The 20856-nt window shown below is 37.0% G+C and overlaps 1 protein-coding gene across 1 annotated transcript; it reads right to left on the bottom strand.

The window, feature by feature from the left end:
* Positions 1-42: 42 nt before the first annotated feature.
* On the bottom strand, positions 43-19373 carry b4galnt1b (beta-1,4-N-acetyl-galactosaminyl transferase 1b). Its single transcript, XM_051113366.1, is given in 13 exon segments — positions 43-4022; positions 5590-5827; positions 9853-9993; positions 10074-10261; positions 11021-11119; positions 11237-11369; positions 11371-11418; positions 11512-11549; positions 14065-14171; positions 14339-14515; positions 14857-15079; positions 15328-15456; positions 19121-19373. Coding segments are annotated over 11 exon segments (1599 nt in total). The 5' UTR covers positions 15072-15079; positions 15328-15456; positions 19121-19373; the 3' UTR covers positions 43-3807.
* Between the last annotated feature and the right edge of the window lie 1483 nt (positions 19374-20856).

The raw sequence follows: 20856 nt of genomic DNA, 5'->3' as shown, positions 1-20856 counted from the left end.
TTTCTACACAGTTTTTCAGGTAAACAGAAGACATGCTACAGAATGTTATCAACAAAGCCTTTATCTCATTCCATTCAACAACAAATGCTTTTTCTTACATTTACAAAAAAACATTGTTTTTTTTTTTTCTTTTACCCTTTTATATTTAAGGGACATTTGCATACTACATTATGTTCTTTTAAAAAATGATCAGTAGGCAGCCACACTTTTTTGGGGGACAGAGAATTAGCTACCTACTGGTAGAGATACAAAACAACAACAGAAATTAGGGGTCATGCAGACACAGTGAGAAACCCAGAGATGAGAGACACAATCGTTGCAGTGAAGTGAGGAGGAAGCAGGGAGGGTTTTTTTTTAGAAAATAGAAATCATCAAAAAGTCAATTTCATCACAGCCAAAAAATCTGATATTCAGCTTCCTATATCTGTTCAACCTGCCATCACTTTAAGCTCTTCCTAAACTAACCGTAAGAATCAAGTAGCCTTACGCCATGCTCCTTTTTGACTTTGCGCTCATGCTTACACCTGAATATGCAGGGCAGATAAATGGAAGCATTCTCCAAACAGAATCATAGCAGCTCTGTACTTAGTATTGCAGGACTGCATCCTCCACCTGTCTTTTTCAGGACTGAAACAAGCTCAGTGGTTGGTAGAAAGAGAGATAAAGTTTAAAACGATTTTATACCTTTTTTTCTGTTTTGAGGGGCATCACATGGCATTCAAGATATAAAACAAGTGCACAAGAGTTAGTTTTCAATTCCGTTCTACACCATTGTGTGTTATATTTAACCTGTGTACTCATTAAAATCCATTATGTACTGAACCTCTCTTTTTTTTTTTTTCACTTCCGTAACCTCTTTTAAGGCTTTCTGGACAATCACACACTTACTTACTCCTGTATGGCACCGTTTTTAGACAGCATGTAACAGAAAGGGAAGGGAAAACTATCACATACTCGCGAACACACTTCGACAAGGCCATAATGTTGAACATTATTTGAAGAATTCATGGTTCAATGGATAATGCAGCAAACAGTCATTAGGGCCTCATGCTGTTCATGAGTGACAATGTAAAGCCCACTTGATGTAGTTTAAAAAACACTTATCTCTCTCTCACACACACACACATAAAACAAACAATATGTAAACAAACATAACTAAAATTATCCACAAGGATGCTATGCATTGGTTTAGACAGCAATTACATCAACTTCTTACACGTTTTTACTCTACAGAAGGTGGCTACGTACAGCTCAAGTCATTATTTTTTATTTCTATCAAATACAGAGTACAAATCAAGGTCTGGACACATCTGAGTTGACATCTGAAGTTAAGATTTTCATGAGCTTTTGATTTTAAAGGTTTATTTTTTTAAAACACACTTAGTGTCTTCTTAAAATGTCTTTTAAAAACCTAATTTCTTAATTTACAAAAATGTTTTAATGGATTTACTGGGAAAAGTTTGAATCTTTCAGAACAAAAATTTACAGATATCTTACTCACCCCATTGTCATCCAAGATGTTCATGTCTTTCTTTCTTCAGTCGATAAGAAATTATGTTTCTTGAGGAAAACTTTTAAAGATTTATCTTCATATAGTGGACTTAAGTGGTGCCCCCAAGTTTTAACTTCCAAAATGCAGTTTAAATGCAGCTTTAAATGGCTCTAAACAATCCCAGCCGGGGAAAAAGGGTCTTATCTAACAAAACGATTGGTCATTTTCAAAACAAATTGACAGTTTATATACTTTATATATATACTCTATATATACAAAGCGACACGATCCCATTCATTTCAATGGAGAGCTGGCGATTTCCGGTGACAAGCGCAACATCGAGCGGATGGGGCGTGTCCAGCGATGCAACAAAGTTTAGAATCCCTCAACTTTATGGGCGATTTTGAAGTTGAAGAAGAAAATGAGATGGGAGTTTGTCGACACGCCCTTACTGTATTGACCCTGCATATGCGCATCGCAGAGATGAGACAAGAGGAGCATTTGAGGTTAGTAAGTACATAAATTGTGAACTTGTTTCCAAAATGACTGATCATTTCACTAGATAAGACCCTTCTTCCTCGGCTGGGATCGTTTAGAGCCATTTGAAGCTGCATTTAAACTGCATTTTGGAAGTTTAATCTTGGGAGCAGCATTGAAGTGCACTATATAGAGATAATTCCTGAAATGTTTTCCTCAAGAAACATTCTTTACGACTGAAGAAGACATGAACATCTTGGACGACAAAGGGGTGAGTAAATTATCTGGAAATTTTTGTTCTGGAAGTGAACCAATCCTTTAAGAAGCTAGAATATAAAATGTAGCTTTTTTTAGGTTTGACATTTTCATAAAATGTATTATAATACAGAATAAAGAATCAGTAGGTGTGTCCATATTTTTGATATAGATACAGACTGACATTTGAATAACTATTTTGATTGATAATATTTTTTTGTTATTTGCACATCTGTGCAATTTATTCTAAAAAGTTGCTTTTTTATTTTAGTAAGGTTAGTTGTCTTAGCCATTCTGCATAGCAAAAGTCACTGACTGGACAGTGACTTTTGTCACCCCCCCCAAAAAAAACTGGCTATGGACGAAATCCAGCTCAAACAAATAAATAAATAAATAAATCAATAAATAAAGCCTTTACAATAAGTGCCTTTGGATTATATGCTTATGATGAGTGATGCTAACTAAATTTATAAAAGGCAGCATTGGACGTTGCTGCTTCACTTCTGGCTGCTATTGAAACAAGGCTGCATGCTTCAGTACAATAGGACACAATCTTAAAAAGACCCCAGAATAAAATAAAAATTTAAAAAGTACAAACCATAAACAAGTCATACCAGGACAGTGATTAAGCCTTTGGCACAGTCACTCTTTAAAACAGAAAAATATCAAATTCAGATTTTACTGATGGACAATGAATCACCCCTCCATCTCTCGCTGGGAAATCTGTCGGAGTGTGTATGTGAGAGGGAGAGAGAGAATGAAAGTGATATGTTGGATTGTCTGTGGTTTCAGCTTGCTAATGATGTTCAGTCTGTTCCTTCTTTTAGTGACGCTGAGGGTCGAGTCTCTCCAATTGAAGTCCATTTGTTTTAGTGCAAACGTACAGAGAGATGACCCTCAATAAAACACACACAGACGCACATACACAAGTACACACATGATTAATGCCAGGCAGGGAGGTGATGTGACATTCCCTGTGAATGTCCCAAAGGTGTCTCCCTTTAACTGGATTTAAAAATTCTAAAAGTCATGGTTCAAAATGTTTACCTCGACAGTCTTCTCTTCGTTCTTCAGTTTCAAAAGAAACCTCTTCTGTATTCTCGTCTGTTGAACTACTTCACTCAAAATGAAAATTCTGTCATAGTTTAAACAACATCCACGTGAGTAAATGATGAGAGAATTCATTTTTGGTCTCACTGTCCCTTTAAATGTGACACTGAAACATGATTGGCTGAGGAGAAAAAGACGGCTGTGTGTAATTTACGGAATGGTTTGATCTGTATCTAAAGAATTCTTCTTCTGAACAAAAATAAAGCTAAGGAAAGGAGACACAAAAATACGACATCTTCAGGTATCAAAAAAATCTTCATCAGCCATCACTGCGCGTCTCATCCGTCAGTCATGTTTGATCACATTATGACCCTTTCCAAAAGAAGAGGCCTATTTGAACTCCCCCATACTCACATGGGACCAGATACAGTACATACACGGCACACTTCCAGTGTCTTCACAGCTACTCAGGGTGAAGAGTTTTCGTTTGAGGGAGGATGAGAGAAAGGGAAGAAGGCATAGTCAAGGTGTGTTCAGTTGTGTGTTAGACACTGGAAGCGGTTTTTGAAGTACAAGAGACCGTTTTTGGTGTGCGTTGCGTCAGATGAAGCAGGAGGGTAGCGGAACTTCGCGTACGTTTTGTCGCTTTCCGACTGGCCCCACGGCAGCTTGATCTTGGTGGCGTGGTTCACGATGACATCATCACATGATCCAACATGCAGGGAACCGAGCCCATCGATAAAAAACTCTGGAAAATAAAATATGGAAATGAGGAAATTTTAGTTCCTTTTTGCGTCATCATGTTTGTAATTTTTTATGATGACAGTTGCTGTCGCGCTAATAAATAAATATACACTGCTGTTCAAAGGTTTGGGATCAGTAAGATTTTTCATGTTTTTTAGGCTTCATTCATGGCTTCATCTACTTGATCGAAAATACAGAAATATTGTGAAATATTATTATAATTTAAAATAAAGGATTTCTATTTTAATATATTTTAAAATATAATTTATTCCTGTGATGCAAAGCTGCATTTTCATCAGTCATTACTCCAGTCTTCAGTGTCACATGATCTTTCAGAAATCATTCTAATATGCTGATTTATTATCAGTGTGCTGCTTAGTATTTTTTTTGGAACCTGTGATTCTTGTTTCAGAAAAGTTAAAAGAACAGCATTTATTCAAAATAGAAATCTTTTCTAACAATATAAGTATCATTTTTTATCAATTTAGCACATCTTTGGTGAATAAAAGTATTAATTTCTTTCAAAAAAAAAAAAAAAAAAAAGGATAAAACTGTACTGACTATAAACTTTTAAATGGTAGTTTAAATTGTTACAAAAGATTTCTATTTTAAATAAATACTGTCCTTTTTATTAAGGAATCCTGAAAAAAGTATCACAGGTTCCAACAAAATATTAAGCAGCACAACTGTCAACACTGATAATAAATCAGCATATTAAAATTCAGTTTTGAAAGATTTTAGTGTATATAAAAATAGAAAAACTTTATTTGAAATTGTAATATTTCCCAATAATTATTTAACACTAATAATTTAATAATACTGTTCAATATAATAATTTGCTGATTTCAAAATAAAACCTATGACAATAAAATTAGATCTCAAAATGAAGATTATACTTTATAGCTTATTTTGTGTGTCTACTTGTACCATTTGGTGTATTATATATACTATTTAAACTGACTGATTAGAGTTATTAATTTTAGAGTTATTTATTAAAGGATCCTGAAAAAAAATCACAGGTTCCAACAAAACTGTTTTTAACATTAATAATAAATCAGCATATAAGGATGATTTCTGAAGGATCATGTGACACTGAAGACTGGAGTAATGATATTGAAAACTAAGATAAGAAAAACTTTATTTTACGTTGCAATAATATTTCACAATCATAAATTTTTTCTTGTATTTTTGATAAACGCAGACTTGATGAGCATAAGACACTTCTTTAAAAAAACATTAAAAATCTTACTGATCCAAAACTTTTGTATGGCAGTGCGCGCACACACACACACACACACACACACACACATTTTTTCACATTATTTAATTTATAGCATATTTCTGGTGCCTACATATAGCAAAAAAACAATTATTGATTACAGTTTTTAATATTTTATTTTGAATATATTTTGATAAAATAGTATAGTTCTAATATGGGCCATAACATCTTTTTTACCATAATATAAAATGATAATCGATGCATCCTTAATTGATGACTTTCACTTTTAATATTTTCAATTTTGCTGCAAAATACACCACAATTTTGTGTTTGGACTCCATTGAAAACTCACCCAAATGCGCAACACGGGCTAACCTAGGGTCAAAGCCCACTTGCTGCACTTTATCTGTCCTGGCAAGAAAAAAGTTGATGACTCCATCGGTGACAACACAGTGAGGAAAGCCCTGGATGATGTGATGGAAGCCTCGCCGCATGTGTAGACAGTCCCCGTCTTCCTCTCCAGCTTCAATTGAGATCGTCTGCCTGTAGGTGGCAGTGTAGCCTGTGGCTTCACGCACCGCTCCTCCAACCTAAACAAACACAGCAGCCAAATGCTAAGAATAATGCAGATAAAGTCTTTAGTACAGGGTATCTCTTCCTTTTAATAAAAACACATTTCATCTATTTTCGTCTTTCTCTTTATAAAAGCAGATGTGCTTGTCTCTTTCTATAAAGCGTGACTCCCGCTGACTGTGCGCATAGAAGACTCGTTCACTGGAAAGGTCACATAGCTGACCCCATCCAGAGCAATAATCTGCCCTAGATCTGCTTCTGCCTAAAGCAAAATGTAATGCTGAATGTATTTATTGTACTCTTTCCTTAGCCATATTTTGTCGTTCAAACAGATTTCAACTTTGCCTTTGTTAAAGTGCACAAAATCAAACAAAATTCAAACAAACACCATTTTTGTAATATTTTTAGGTTTGGACAATTGTCTCCTCTGTTTGAATTCCACAGCAAATCAATGCCAGAGACAGAGTAGGAAGGTTTCCTGAAGCCTGTTTAGCTCTGATGCTAAGTTCTCCAGAGGAAGCAAATTAGCAATGAACACTTCCCTGAGATTCAGAGATTTGCAAAAACCTTTGTTCTGATTCTCATTAGAAATGATGTGATGCAAATTGTAAAAGAGGAGACAAAATGAAGAATGAATGAACTCAGGAAGTTTCCAGTTCAACTAACTCTGCAAGCCAGTGAGGTTATGAAGAGTATGTCTACTCCTACTGCTCTCAGCCTTGCCAAGACTAAAAATAAAAAATCCCTCATTAAGTTTGATGAAAAGACAAAGCAAATATTCAAGTTTGCTGTAGTTGGCTTTTTTCATGTGTTATTTTTTAGCAGCAAAAGGACATTCTTGGATATTTAAGTCACACTTACAAATGTATACATTTCTTTGCATTAATTGTGCAGACAAATAATACCATATAGAACTAGAAGGTGGGGATTCTCAGAACTAACTAGGGCTGGGCGATATGGCCAAAAATATAATCACAATATACAATATCAATATTTATCATGATATTTACCATTAATGGGGAAGGAAATGGTTTCCACACATTTGTTAAACCTTCATAATAAATGTGTAAACCCTAACCTTTTTGTTCACAAACTCCACAGAGTAGCTACCTTCAATTTAAAGTCCCCCTGTAGTGAAAATCGAGATTTTTACGTTGTTTATTTGTCTATGAGGTGTTTTAATATGCTTTTAGACAAACTATGTGCCAGTCCATTAATCAACACCATTGCTGAGTATTTTCTTCTTAAAACTGTAGTTTCCCAAAAGCTGTCCCAGAAATGCGATTTGAAACAGCCTTTTTTTTTTTGTTTTTTGTTTTTTTGCTACGGCACAAACTTAAAGGGGTTATGATTCTTTAGGGTCTTAATGAAAAGTCTCTAATATACTTTGATTAAAAATTCTCAATGGTTTTGTAAAACAACACCCTTTTTACCTTGCCAAAATGAGCTCTGCAAAAATCATCTCATTCTAAGGGGTTGTTCCTTTAAATGCAAATGAGCTCTGCTCACCCCGTCCCTCTCTTCGATCATGTTTACTTTAGCCACATTCAGCCGTGTTTAGCTGCTAAACTTCCTAACTACCACGTTATAAGGAAAGGTGATCGCAAAGATTAATAAAAAAACGCTTATACACACTTCTGCTGTAAGTGAAGCTGGATCATGGATGATTCGCATGAACATAGACGGATATATGTAGATCAGGAGGCGCATTCCATTCACAAACAAATGTAATCCACTTCATCTTTAGCAGCTCAGATGTCGGGAGTAAATGACGACCACTATGTTTATTATTACATCCAGCAACACAACACCTCAATCACTCAATCAGAGATATTTTGGTCTAACTTACATCCCTGCTCCGGAATCAAAAGAAGGAAAGTTACTGGACTGTGACAGCTGGTCTGAGGTAAGACGCTCATGTCAATCAACTATCGTGGGAGTGGCCTATATGGGTGTGACGGCACACCAACAGTTTATTAGCACAAACCCAAATATTAAATAGAGCATTTAATAGAGCATATATAGCATTAAATAGAGCACAACCGCTAGGCGCTAACCACTAACTTGAAAAATAACCCGCGACAACAGTGTAAAAGTAGCCCGGAGTCAGACGCACCTCTCCCGCATTGCCGTCTACACTTTACTATGTGTAGTGGAATCACAAACTAGACTGCATTCGAGGCTTCAAGGCATTTTAAGGGCACAACATCGTCAAGTAAGTAACTTTAACAAATGTTACAGTATCTACTGTACTTGTCCGCCAGTAAAAACATAGTTTCATCAGTCATTATCCGTGTTTCGCCATTATATCGCGTTTACTACAGTACAGTTAGTGGATCACGGGGGCTCTGGCTGGTGTGACTGCGTGGGGACCGAGGGCTAATTTGCATATTGGCGTATAGTAAATGAGGCAAGGGGGTTAGAGTTACATTCAAGCTGTTTTAAGGCATGAGAATATTATTTTTGCAAGAAAAAAACATTTAAATATGTCATTTTGATGATCAAAGATCAGTTTTAAGGGATAAAATATTTTAACTTTAAGGTCCCATGAAATGGACTATGGTTTGTTACATTTTGTCTAAAAAAAATGAATTAATAAAACTTTAAACATTCAATATATCTTTTAAAGGGGTCATCAGATTCCCATTTTCCACAAGTTGATATGATTCGTTATGGTCTTAATGAGAAGTCTATAACATACTTTGGTTAAAATTTCTTGGTGGGAATGGCTTTTAGGCCACTACATCATTCATATACTTTAAGTATGACGTTGATGTGCAATTATATTTTGCTGCCACTGGATACATAGTAAAAAGAGAATGAAGGTCATTTTTCTAAAAGCACTGTTGAAGAATAACATGATGTCTAACTCATGTACCACTTGAGATTTTTAATTAACAGAGACCGAGCCTGTTGCTGTGGATATTGTGAGGTGGGAAGGTGCCTTCTTGATTAAAGATTTAACTGGGGACTGTGATGCTTCCAAAGGTGTAAGTTCTTCACCACAAGAGGGAAACACCTTGCTTCCTGTGCAATGGAAAAAGTCCTCAAGGGGTTTATAACCCTTTGATGTGCACCTGATCCACTCAACATATAATGGCTCTTCACTAAATAAGACTAGATTCTAAGTGTATTTGTCTTCCTATGGTGAACAACGTTCACTGTGCTTAAAGGGGTCATCAGATGCCCATTTTCCACAAGTTGATATGATTCTTTAGGGTCTTAATGAAAAGTCTATAACATGCTTTGATTAAAATTTCTCAATTGTAGTGTAAATAACACCTTTTTTTACCTTGCCAAAATCAGCTTTGCAAAAATCATCCTGTCCTGGTCGATGTTGCTTTAAATGTTAATGAGCTCTGATCGTCCCGCCCGTCTCTTCTCTCTGTGGAGTGACGAGCCTGTTTACTTTAGCCGCGTTTAGCCACGAAACTTGCTAACTACCACATTATTAGGAAAGGTGATTGCAAAGATTCATAAAACACCCTTATACTTCCTTCTGCTGTAAGTCAGCTGGATCATGAATGATTTGCACGAACATGCGCGAGACGCATTTGTTTAGATCGGGAGGTGCACTTCCTTCAAAAACAAACATAATCCACTGCATCTTCAGCGTCTCAGATGTCGGGAGTAAATGACGACCACTATGTTCATTATTATATCCAATAACAGAACACCTCAATCACTTAGGAGCCATTCTTGTCTACGTCGCTGTTCCGACATGTTCCGAAACAATGGTGATCGGACTGTTACTGCTCATTCAAGGCGGGTCTAAGGTAAGACGGCCATGTCAATCAACTATCGTGGGAGTGGCCTCTGTCTGTGTGACATCACACAGACAACATGCTGAGAATGGCTTGTTTTGAAAAAGCGGAAATTATTTTTATCATTATAGGGTGGTTGTGTACACAAACTGCCAACACATATTTATGTTCAAACAACATGTGAAAGTAAACTTTGCATCCGTTGACCCCTTTAAGAAAACTCCTGCATTGATGACAATTCTCATATACTGTATATCATGCTACGTTTATTTTCTCACCAGGTCAAGTGTGGTTTTCTCCAGCACATCCACCAGCTTCTCCAGCTTTGTGTTGGCAGTAAAGATAAAGTCATCATCCACCCATAGCACATATTTGGTGGTGACCTGTGACACGGCCAGATTACGACCAGCAAACCAGCCCTGAGACACAGACATACACAATCAGATCCCATAATACTGCACTGACAGAAATTAGTCATAAACTCAAGGAAGCGTCCTACCTTTCCAAACGGCATGATGTAATGTTCAATATAAGGGCCCGATACTGTTTTCGGGTGCTCACTGTCGTCAGCTATCACTATTGTAACTGTTGGATAGTACTGTCGTATGCTGTCAATTAAATCCTGAAGCTTGTCATAGCGCAGGAAGGTTTTGGTTGCTATGGTCACGAGAGCACTGATGTTATATTCTGAAATTGACCAAACAGAAAAGTGGAAATATATTTAATTACAGCAGCATACAATAGCTTACTACATTATTACTTAATTGAAGGAGAGTCCACCAGAACCACTTTGTGCAATCTGATCACTGATTAAAAATAGTCCATGTGACATCACTGGTTCAACCATAATGTTATGAAGCTTTGAGAATGCTTTTTGTGCACAAAGTAAGGCTGTGCAAGTAATCGGATGCATCACGTGCAGTCAGATAGAGCGGCACTCACTACACAGAGCTGCGCAGCGTAACTTGTCAGTGAACTACGGCTCTTTGTAGTATATGCAGTTCCATCTGACAGCAGGTGATTGAGATTTACGACTAATCACAGAACCGGCATTGGTGACAAAATGTGCATGATAATTGCATCCGACAGCCCTAGCACAAAGAAAACAAAATTAATGACTTTAAAATAATGACTTAATAATGAATAATGAGAGGATTTTCGTTTTCTTTGTGCACAAAAAGTATTCTCGTAGCTTGATAACATTACAGTTGAACCACTGATGTCACATGGACTATTTTATTGATGTCCTTACTACCTCTTTGGGCCTTGAACGCTGTAGTGGTAGTACTGATAAAGCTCTCAGATTTTATCAGAAATATTTTAATTTGTGTTCCGAAGATAAACAAAGGTCTTATGGTTTGGAACAACATGAGGGTGAGTAATTAATAACAGAATTTTAATTTTTGGGTGAACTATCCCTTTATTAATAACAAGTGATGCATTTACCTTTATCTGCATCAGAGCCTGTGTTGTAGAGTTTGGGTGTTACTCCATGACGAATCTTGATGGTAAACAGAGCTTGATGTCCTTCTGTGTCTAACTGCACTGAATCACAAGCATATAAAAACTACATATCAAAATAAAGATTATCCAGTCCTGTGTTTACATGTACATTTGGGATAAGTTTTTTTTTGGTATAGGAATCACTGAGAAGCTGCATACCTGTGTCAGCTGTGCTGGGGTGGAACAGCGTGTTAGTATATGTGATAAACTGGAGCTGTCGATTCAGACTGGACAAAAGGCTGCTGCTCAGGGTCATGTGCATCTCACCATCCCCCCTGACCTTTACCCCCTTCCACCTCTGCTGCCACATTAAATGTGCCCAGAGATGCTGAAAAGTTCAGCTACAGAGAAAGACGAAACACATAGTGTTCAGGAAGCATCCACAACACAAAAAGCACAGGAAATAGACATAAATAATTCATAATATCACTTACCGTATATACATCTCGGGGCAGTTCTTTTAAGGCCAAACCTGAAACACATTACAGCCATGTATTCAGGGTCAGATTTATCTCTTTTTTGTGACCCCCCCTCCATTAATATATAATATTACCACTCTAAAAAAAAAAAAATACAAAGCCGTTCTGCTTGCATTCAGTCACTGAAGATCGAATGTAGTTCTTCTCTCATTTAAGAACAGAGAAAGTCTGTTTAATAAAGTTAGGAATAACTTAAGGAATAAATGTTGCTGCATTACCATTAAGCATTATTATTATTTTTTTTTTTTTAATTCATAATTCAACAGCCAGGAGTCAAAAATATTTAGCTTATACTATAGTTAATACACTATATACTATAGTTAATTCATGTTTTATTTCAAAACAAACAATGAAACAAAGGCGTAGTTTGATGACGCCGTGATTGAATGTGGAATCATGGGAGCTGTTGTCATCATTCCCACAGCTGATGCAATCCGACGGGACTTGGCAAGAAATCATGTTTATGGATGAGCTAATATACTAAAGTTTTATTAACGTCACTGTAGTATGAAGCAGGGTGGGGCTGAAAGCAATAGAGCGATTGCTAATGAGAGATGATCACACACGGTTTAAAAGCAGTGGAGCTTTTTTTTGTTATGCCACAGTTGACCGCTTCCGCTCCTTCCAGTCATGCATATGCAGGGTAAAACAGCGCTGTTTTATCATACTGGATACACTTGAGTGTACTGAAAGTTCTCTTGGAACGGAAAGTGTTTCCATTTTCTATAAAATAAAACTGGAAATCGAAGGTGTTTGATGTCATTGGCAGACGAAGCAATGACACGGTCCGTTACACTACTTAAATTCTTATTTCTCTGAATTTAAACTTTCTTGGAAACATGGGAGTAATGCAAGTACACAAGTCAACAAAATATATAACACTATTTTAGTGGTTTTTGGATATTTCATCAAAAAATCTTACATATTGTACATTTTAAAATGCTCATGTATATGGCTAATTTATCTAATCCTAAGCCTCGTGTTGCTTATTATAAAACATAATTTTAAAGCTAACATCAGAGGCTTGAGCTGATATACAGAATAGACTAATGCAGTTATTACAAATGTGTTTAGTATTAGTATTTGTTAGTTTATTAGAAATATGTGTGAATAGATTCTTTGCATCTTTCAAGTGTTCAGCAGCTACGTCTCTACTAATAGCAAAACTGTAAGTTTAACTGCTTCAAAAACAGTGACGTTACCAGTTCCACACTGAGAAATTACATGTAGCTTTTCAGCTGCAAAAATATTTTAATAAAGTTGCAGGGCAGCGTTAACAAGAAGTTTCTGTGCACGTATGTGTGTTTTGTATGGGAGAGAAAGCAGGAGAAAATCCATCAATATTAAAATGTAATTGCATTGGAAAAAATCAAACATTGTTATTCTTTTGTTTTTTACTTTTATTGGTCAGTGTCTTTTGGAGTTTTGGTTCTTTTGATGGACACGTACCTAGCATCCGGCCCTGCATGCATTGTTACTGTCCAGCCTCTATAACTAAATGAAAATGCACTCAACTCAAAGTCTCAGTCCATTCAGTAAGTTGATAATGTGCTCTCAGATCTCAGTTGTAAGCTGTACCTTATTATTCTGCAATCAAACAATCAAGATCCATACACGACTGTACATCAAGCTTATAGTTCTTCAAAACTTCTTTTAAAATACGTGCAAAAAAGTGCAATAAATGTGCAAAGGTGCAAAACGTTTTCTAGACAAAGCTCTTCCTCAGTGGTGTGGTGCAGGTGTGCGCCAATTCATGGGGCACTGAGGAAGAGCTTTGTCTCGAAAACGTTTTGTACCTTTGCACATTTATTGCACTTTTTTGCACGTATTTTTATGACCTCTGATGCAGCATTTAATAAAGAAGTTTTGATGTACAGTCGTGTGCGGATCTTGATTATTTGATTGCTCAGTGTTTTTTTAGATTTACGCACCGTACCAACTGGTGTTTTGGATTTTGGACATTTGGCGCTGCTCTTTTTCTGTGACCTCATTATTCTGCACACATATATATCATACTATCACTGCATATGTCACTACAATCTGAAAAAAGCAATCCAGACGCATTGGCAGTACATTACTGTGTCTACATTTCTGCAAAAACATACATACATTTCACTGCAGTTTTGTTCCTTTTTACTTACAATAATGATTACGGGGGCAGACTATCGATGACTTATTTTTGTGCAGTTCCTTGAACAATACTATCTTATTATTATGTAAAAACGTTTACCATAGTGCATGATTAATAAACTGTTGAATAAACCTACATCTGCGATGGATAAAACTGACACAGCTTATAGTGCTTGTGGATGGGTTGTCTAAAAAAGGCAGTGAAATGGACCAGGAGCAGGTTTTGCAGAAATGTTAGTTAGCCTGGGTTGCGAAAAAGTGTAGTATGTAATATTGGCTTTAATATTCATTACATTATTATTAGAATGCTTAGTCTCATCACATTTCTTCAGTCACATTGCAATACTTTAATCTCACTAGGAACAAAAAGTGTAATACCTGGTATAAGGATAGTTTTAAGTGGCCGAACCTCCACACCCTGTGTTGGGTACTGCAGAGGGTTGTTAGCTTCAGCTACAATCAGCAAATCAGCAGGGGTCTGCGACCTAAACACACCAGGGTTACTATCGTTAACTAAGACTAAAACCATAAAAAAAAACTATATTCAAAATCAGACATTCTCTGCATTTACAGAATTTATTTGATAACATTTATATGGATTTATAAACCAAACAACTGAGCATTAGCAGTGGCATTAAATGATTAAATGCACCTCATTTGGAAGCTCTGATACTCTTTGGCGCGCCGTTTCTTCATCTCATGGAGCTGGGAGGCCTGGAAGGCAGTGTGCAGGGGATGGGCAGACACTCTAGGGAACAACAGCTGAGCAAAGGGCAGGTTGACCCCTCTGCTCTCTCCTTCACAAACACACCCGTTGCGAGCCAAAAGCCTTGCAGAAAGAAAGGAGAGTTATCACATAATCAGTCTGTTAGTTTTTGACGGGAAGGAAAATGTTTGTACCCTCTTTAGGTGACAGTAGACAATGTAGGTCTCTGTGTAGGTCTCATACATGAAGACATAAATGATTTACAGGACATCAATATTTCACTTCTGAGTTAACAAAACAAATTTGTGTAAAGAATCTGTAAAGAAATTGTAGCACACACTACAGTTCAAAAGTTTGCAGTCATTAAGCAAGGACACATTAAATCGATCAAAAATCAAAGTTAGATTTCCATTTTAAATAAAATTCTGTTCTTTATACTCATCAAAAGCCCAAGACTAACTGACCTGGCCACACTCTCCCTCACTCGGTAAGGGATGGTGCTAGTGCTGGGATCCGGTTCGGGAAGTCTCTCCTCCAGCAGCCGCTCAGCTCCAGGACCCGGTCTGTACCGGACATCCACAGTGCTGTAGACCCGCGTGGGCCAGGAATGTAGCACTGCCAAAACCAGCACCACTGATGCTACCAGAGCTAACAGCACAGTCTTACGTAGGGAACGCATGCTACAAGCTACAACACAAACAGAAACACAACACTTTTGAAACTTCATTCAGTGTAATTAAATTAAGTTGTACAAAAATGGCAGGGGTTCTTCATGTGAAACTTCACAGATTGGCATTCTCTTCAACCAACTAATGAAGCATTAACTTCAATTTAATTTTCTAATTAAATTGATTTTCCTTGATTTTCACTTCATTTAGTAACAAGGTGGGAGGAAGCACTTTAGTAATTCCACAAACACTTTATAATATACTCACTCTATCCAATCAGAGCGAGAGGTACAGCAAGTTGCCATTACTGCTCCTAAAGGTCCATGGTACTGAATGGCTCAATCTTAATGTGACTGACAGTAGCTGATGAGGCTGATGGAGGGCTCTCTCCATCTGCTGAGGTAGAAAAAACCCTTAGTCATGTCAGTTGTACATTCATTTACTGTTTTTATTACTGTACATAAAAGCAGTCCATTGTACACTCTTAAAAAAAATGTGGTTCTAGGATGAAAGGGTTCTGTCATTAATTTCTCAACCTCATGTCGTTCCAAACCCGTAAGACCATTGTTCATCTTTGGAACACAAATAGGATATTTCTGATGAAATCCGAGAGTTTTCTGACCCTGCGTAGACAGCAACGCAACTACCACTATCAAGGTCAGAAAGGTAGTAAATACGTTGTTAAAATAGTACTTGTGACATCAATGGTTTAACCTTAATTTTATGAAGCTCTAGAATACTTTTCGTGCAACAAGAAAACAAAAATAACCTCTTTATTCAACAATTTTTTAGTCTCTTCCCTGTCGGTCTTTGACGGTACCATGACGCATGTTGTCTATGCAGGGTCAAAAAGCTCTCAGATTTCATAAAAAAAAAAAAAAAATCTTAATTTGTGTTCCGACGATAAACGAAAGTCTTACGGGTTTGGAACGACATGAGGGTGAGTAATTAATGACAAAATTTTCAGATTTGGATTAACTATCCATTTAACATCAGTGAAACCTTTCCACTGCACAGAAGGTTTTCGAAGTGCAAAAAGGATATTTATACAATAAAAAAACAGACCATCTTCATAAGACTTATGATGAGAAACAGGACCAAATGCCAGGCTTTATCATTTGAAAATGTTGACACAGCAGTGGACTTTTCACACATGATTTCACACAAGATTCAGCTAATATCAAACATAATGATTAGGTTTCATTTAAATAATGCACTAAACAACAAACATGCTTTGGGGAATTCAGGGGTCACACTTCTACAGCTATCAGACAACTAAAATATAGAATTATATTTATAGATTTATAAAAATAGGATATTATGATTTTTCGTCCCTCCAGAAGATGCTCAGACATTGCCACTTATTTAGGTCCTTGGTCAGCCTACTGTCATGACCAAATAAGGAATTTAGGAGTTGTGTTTGATCCAGACTTGAAATTCGACAAGCAGGTTAATGCTGTGGTTAAGAGTTGTTATTTCCAGATTAGGTCTTAAAACCTATTTTGTTAATGAAAAATTTAGAAAAAGTTATTAATGCTTTTATATTGTCCCATCCGGACTATTGTAATGTGTTGTATGTGGGGTCCTGTCAGACCATTATTTCACGTCTTCAATTAGTCCAGAATGCAGCTGCTAGGCTGCTAGTGAGTGCTAAGAAAAGTCAACACATCTCTCCTATCTTGGCCTCTCTCAGATGGCTACCAGGATAAAATAATTTAATAATATAATATAAAATAATAAGGTTCTGTTGTATGTGTTCAAAGCAGTACATGGAATGGTCCCTGCTTATGTGTTCTGCAGGTGCAGTTGTAAAGTGCTTTATAAATAAAAGGAATGAAAATAGTCTAACCTTTACTGACAACCAGTGCTAAGGGCTTTCCTCTGGCAATCCCACTGTCTGACACAGCTTTCCCACCCTCTCTCCTAAGATCAATCCTTGATTAGTTAGTTGGATCATCAAGTGGTTTGGAAATATATATATACTGTATGTGTGTGTGAGAGCTGTCATTTTTTGCAATTACACTAATCCATTAACTTTGCATTACACTAATGGTACACTAAACCACTACACTAAAACCATTCAATTTAAAACCACAACTTCAATTTACTTTTTCATAATTTACTTTTAATTCTAAATATTCTAAATGATATATTGTATACTATCAGTAGTACACAAATGCCTTAAGTATGAGCCATAGAATGTAAACAATACCACTGAACTGAAAGGAACTCGCAAATTTTGCTGATTATTGCTGCTGCAAATGGTCAATTATTGACACGTTTTGAGCTGTACCAATCGGTTGGACCGAGAAAAACATTTGGAGTACTATAGACTGCCAAAGGTTATAACAAATCAAGGAGAAGAGTGCAAAAAACTGTCTGAGGAGCAAAAGGCGTTTGTGGTTGGCTAAACTGAACCAGAATTTCCAGGGCAAGAACAAAAACATCTTTCTGTAAACTGGCCTTTTCTGTACTTTAATAATATCCCTTGACGTTACTGCAAACTACTTTTTAATTCATTATTGTGAATGTGGTATATTTAACAACTTACAAATGTTTCCCCTGAAAAAAAAAGAAGTCAACCAGTGTTGGGGGTAACGCATTACAAGTAACAAAGTTATGTAAAATTATTACTTTCCAAGTAACTAGTAAAGTAACACATTACTTTCGAAGTTGACAAGAAAATATCTGAGTTACTTTTTTCAAATAAGTAACGCCAGTTACTTTTCCCCCATTTATTGATTAAAAGCTCTCCTGTCCCCATGTTGAGAGAAATCGGGAGTAACATGTTAGGTCTAGAATAAATGTAAACATGCATTAATTCATCTCACTTACAAAAACAGATTCAGTATTCCTCAAAATGAATAAAAACAGTGAAATTCAACTCAGAATATATGTTAAACAATACAAATTCATCAAATAACATCCTTTATTCATTTAATCTCATTTTATTAACCGATGTCTTTGCTGCCGACCATCGATGATCCAATTCAACCATACTAATAAGCAAAAATTACTCAAGATAATCTAACATTTGTTTTCCTTTTTTTATTGCTGAAGAGTTGACTTTTTTTTCTTCTGCGGTCTACAGATGGGAATTTACTTTTCTCAAAGCCTGAGGCTTTTGGTGTGAAAAGGCTTTGTACATTTGACAAACAAAAAAGTTTTTATATTAAAAACAAACAAGCAAGCCCTGCCCAGATTTAAAAAAGTAATGCAAAAGTAAAGTAACACATTACTTTCCACAAAAAGTAACTAAGTAATGCAATTAGTTATTTTTGGGGGGAGTAACTCAATATTGTAATGCATTACTTTTAAAAGTAACTTTCCCCAGCACTGAACTCAACAGCTTGTTGACTTTTGTAGACATTCAAAGAAAACGGGGGGAAAAAACATTGCTTTACGCAACTAACGCAGTGAATAACCATTCGCTTGCAACTACAGCACTTCATCCACGGCTATGGAGGAAAAAACCATGCGCAGCCCCGTAGAGTGTATAAGCCCAATGGATGCGACTTCCCTCCTGATACTAATGTGGTATAGTCTATACAGAAGGCCAATGTGCGGTGATTCCCAACCCACTGTAAACTATATACCTCACACAGGCCGCACAGCTGACAGTATGCACCGTTGGCCTTCGAGACAAAAGCCGTTCAAAGCCTTGGCAAATAGTCAATAGCCATTAGGATACATGATAACTGGCGTACTCATCATTGCCACTGTTTAACGCCCATTCTGCTGCCTGTACAGCAATACAGAGAGATACCGAAAGCCCCTTGGCCTGTAGTCGCCATATGTCACATCATGCACAGAAAATTCCATCAGCCAATGCAAAGCCATAATTCCATTAGAAATGTATCTAAGAAATCAAATCTCTTCTGTTCTATTCAAATACCAAGAAAGTGAGTGGCGATCAATTAATGTAGCGGTGCACATTTAATTACATTCACGCAATCGTGCAGCAGATCCAAACAAATGTGCATAAATGACTGAGGAAGTGATATCAGTGCTAATCACAACAGGGCGGATGAGCGAGCGCACACGTTCAGATAAATCTTACCTGTAATGTCGCCACCAAGAGGGATCTCCTACCCTTAAAATAGCCCCGGCGCGTTTGTCATGTGAATGCAAACAGCTGATAAATGGAGAAAATCCGATGGCATGGCATCCACCTCTGAGACAGAACGGAGGAGAGCGGAGAGGAGTCGGGCTACCCCCTCCGTGAATAGCGATAGAGGGCTGCGGCGCGCTGAAATGCGCTCATATAAGATGAGAGAGGAGAGAGTGATGCAGCTCCACTAGACGCGCTTACGTCTGCCTCTCACCACAAGAGTAAGAGGGCTTATAAATGCTTAATGATCTGAATGGAGATTAATCTTGAGGGGAAATAAGCTAGATTTCTAGCACATGTATTTAATCACTAGATGTAACCCAATGAAATATTGCAAAAAGAAAAAAGTTATGTGCACGCCTTAGAACGTTAGTCAACCAATCAGATTCAAGCGTTCAGCAGCCACGCAGTATAAAGCAACATAATTTATATGATCAGAAACATTAATAATAGACCATGCACCCTTTAATGGAAGGACATCATTTTTCAGAGCGACAAGGGGGGGAACTACGCCTTTCTATGTAAAAATCTATCCATCCATTCTCCAATCCACTTACATGGATACCGAATCTCAGTGTTTAGAGCTAAAGGAAATGGCCATTATAGGTAGGCTAAAAATAATGACAGTCTGCACTTTGATTTTGACACTTAATCTGTCCACTTTATTAGCCTGCAATAATAATATTACTGAATTAAAAAAGAATTAATGACTACAATAATTATGACTACAAGATCATGTGTACTTCTCTTAGTATCTAATCTAGTTTATGCTTCCTCATTAGACAAAACACAGCTGCATAAAGATGTCTTTATCAGCTTTATGAATTTCTTTGTCACATGATTTTCAACATGGTGCATCTACTTTATTTTCTCTGTTCCTTGGTTTTACTGCCTTATTAGGGCCCGAGCCCTAAAAGGGCATTTTGGGAGCCTTAACATGCTCAAAAACTCAGTACACACTTTGGAATCTGCGGTCATTAGGACGCTGCAGAGACTGGGACCCGGGACCCTTGATGTATATCCCACACATAGTTGCATGTATACATATGAAACTTGGTACACATATAGATCTCACTGAGCCGAACAACTCTCACACTCTATGTCATTAGCTAATCCCAACAGGAAGTGAGCTATTAAGGGCTGTGTAAAAAGCGCATGCTCTGGAATCTGATATACTCCTCGGCGGCCTTTATTCCGACGGCCACCAAACTCTGTCAGCATGACCTCAAGACATTGGGGATGCTAAATTGCGGAGGGATTTTTGATATCTCGAACGGTTTGGCCATGGCGACGAAATTATGGTGAGAAATGAGAAACAGGAAATGGCTAATAACTGTTGCACACATTGTCTGATTCTGATGAAACTTCGTTGTATGATGCCGATCACATAGATGTGACTATCATGAGTCAAAGTTATAGCGCCACCAACTGGCAGCAGGAAGTGTGTCGTTTTTAAAATGCCTTGGAATCAGATTCTTAATTTTACTCGATTTGCTTCAAACTTTATCAGAATAATGTCAAAACACAGCTGATGAGAATCTGTAAAGGGGTCGTTGATACATTAAATGCTGTTGCCATGACAACGTGTGAAACTTTAACATTTGTTTCCTGTGTTTTTGGGGCACTTAATAAGCTTAGATTGTCATGAAACTCAAGACACACATCAGTATTAATGATAGTTAGAC

Source organism: Labeo rohita, chromosome 6 (genome assembly GCF_022985175.1).
Source record: "Labeo rohita strain BAU-BD-2019 chromosome 6, IGBB_LRoh.1.0, whole genome shotgun sequence".
NCBI lineage: Eukaryota > Metazoa > Chordata > Actinopteri > Cypriniformes > Cyprinidae > Labeo > Labeo rohita.
This window is presented reverse-complemented; position numbering and strand designations above follow the sequence as displayed.